Source organism: Gekko japonicus, unplaced genomic scaffold (genome assembly GCF_001447785.1).
Source record: "Gekko japonicus isolate JY-2015 unplaced genomic scaffold, Gekko_japonicus_V1.1 scaffold1141, whole genome shotgun sequence".
In the NCBI taxonomy this organism is placed as follows: Eukaryota; Metazoa; Chordata; class Lepidosauria; order Squamata; family Gekkonidae; genus Gekko; species Gekko japonicus.
The window spans coordinates 153,901-154,970 of NW_015167573.1; the positions used below are offsets into that span (position 1 = coordinate 153,901).

At 38.5% G+C, this 1,070-nt stretch overlaps 1 protein-coding gene across 1 annotated transcript in view; it reads right to left on the minus strand.

Annotated features, from left to right (window-relative positions):
• Window positions 1–939: 939 nt before the first annotated feature.
• Window positions 940–1,070, minus strand: part of PCDH9 (protocadherin 9) — a 3,151-nt gene continuing 3,020 nt past the window's right edge. The window contains exon 2 of the mRNA XM_015413857.1: window positions 940–1,067. Within this exon, the coding sequence (XP_015269343.1) occupies window positions 940–1,067 (128 nt within the window). The remainder of the gene's footprint in view (window positions 1,068–1,070) is intronic.

Sequence of the window (1,070 nt, forward strand, 5' to 3'; positions counted from 1 at the left end):
GTTGAAATAACGAGTTGCCCGACCTCCCGTGGCAAATTTCACAGCTTTAAAATGAGTTATGGCAGATCGCTTGTTCGTTACTAATATGAGAAAATATTTACAATGGGATGGTGGTGGTTTTTTTTTCTCCTGCATAATTCATGTTTTTATTATTTTATATTATTCAAAGCAATGCATTCATTTCAAAAGTGTACTTTGGCCATTTTTTTTTTCAAAAAGAAAAAGAAAAGAAACACACGCAAATAAAAACCCTCCTCTAATCGACACACAACTTTACTACTGTACAACAGAAATCACTGCAGCTCCAAAAAAAAAGAGAGAGAGAGGAAGACTTTCCTGATTGCTTGCCAACAGACACAGTGCAACACAAGCTGAAATACCTTGCAAAAATCTTTTGAGGATAACAATTACCCCCACCCGACCGACAACAACGAAAAGCTTAACAAAATGTTCCCAATCAGTTTGAAACAAACAAATGCAATTAAACCTGCCTCATTAGAAACGTCATCGTTTTCTTTTCCTTTTTTTTTTTTTAACCAAACAGAGTGTGTTTCTTGAAAACAGAAATCCCGAAACAGTCAATTGTGTTTTTGCATCGACAAAACAAGAAACAGTTGCTCTTCTTCGGTCAAGCTCTATACCAAGATGTTTCGGACAAGTCTTACACCATTGCCTTTTAGGTCTGAATAAGTGTGTGTGTTTCTGGGTGCATAGGTGCGTGTGTGTGTGAGCATGTAATTCTTCCTTTAAAAAAAAAACAACAACAACTGGTGACCCAAACAATTTTGGACCATCATCATACCTGTTCTAAAAAATGCATAGTCTTGCCCCTCACCCCCGAGAGAGCGTGAAAGGGACAAGTGTTTTTTCCCCCACCCTCTCTATCCATATTATAACTAAGCTAAAAATTACAGTGAAAGATAAAACATCCTAGCACTTTTAATACTGGTTGACTGGACATTTGTAGGCAGTACTTATAGACCAGTAGAAGTGGTCGTTTACCTGTCTGCTGTGCAAGGGGCCTTTTGCCTTGAAGCCTCCTTGGGAACTGCACTCTGAGGCACTGCAGT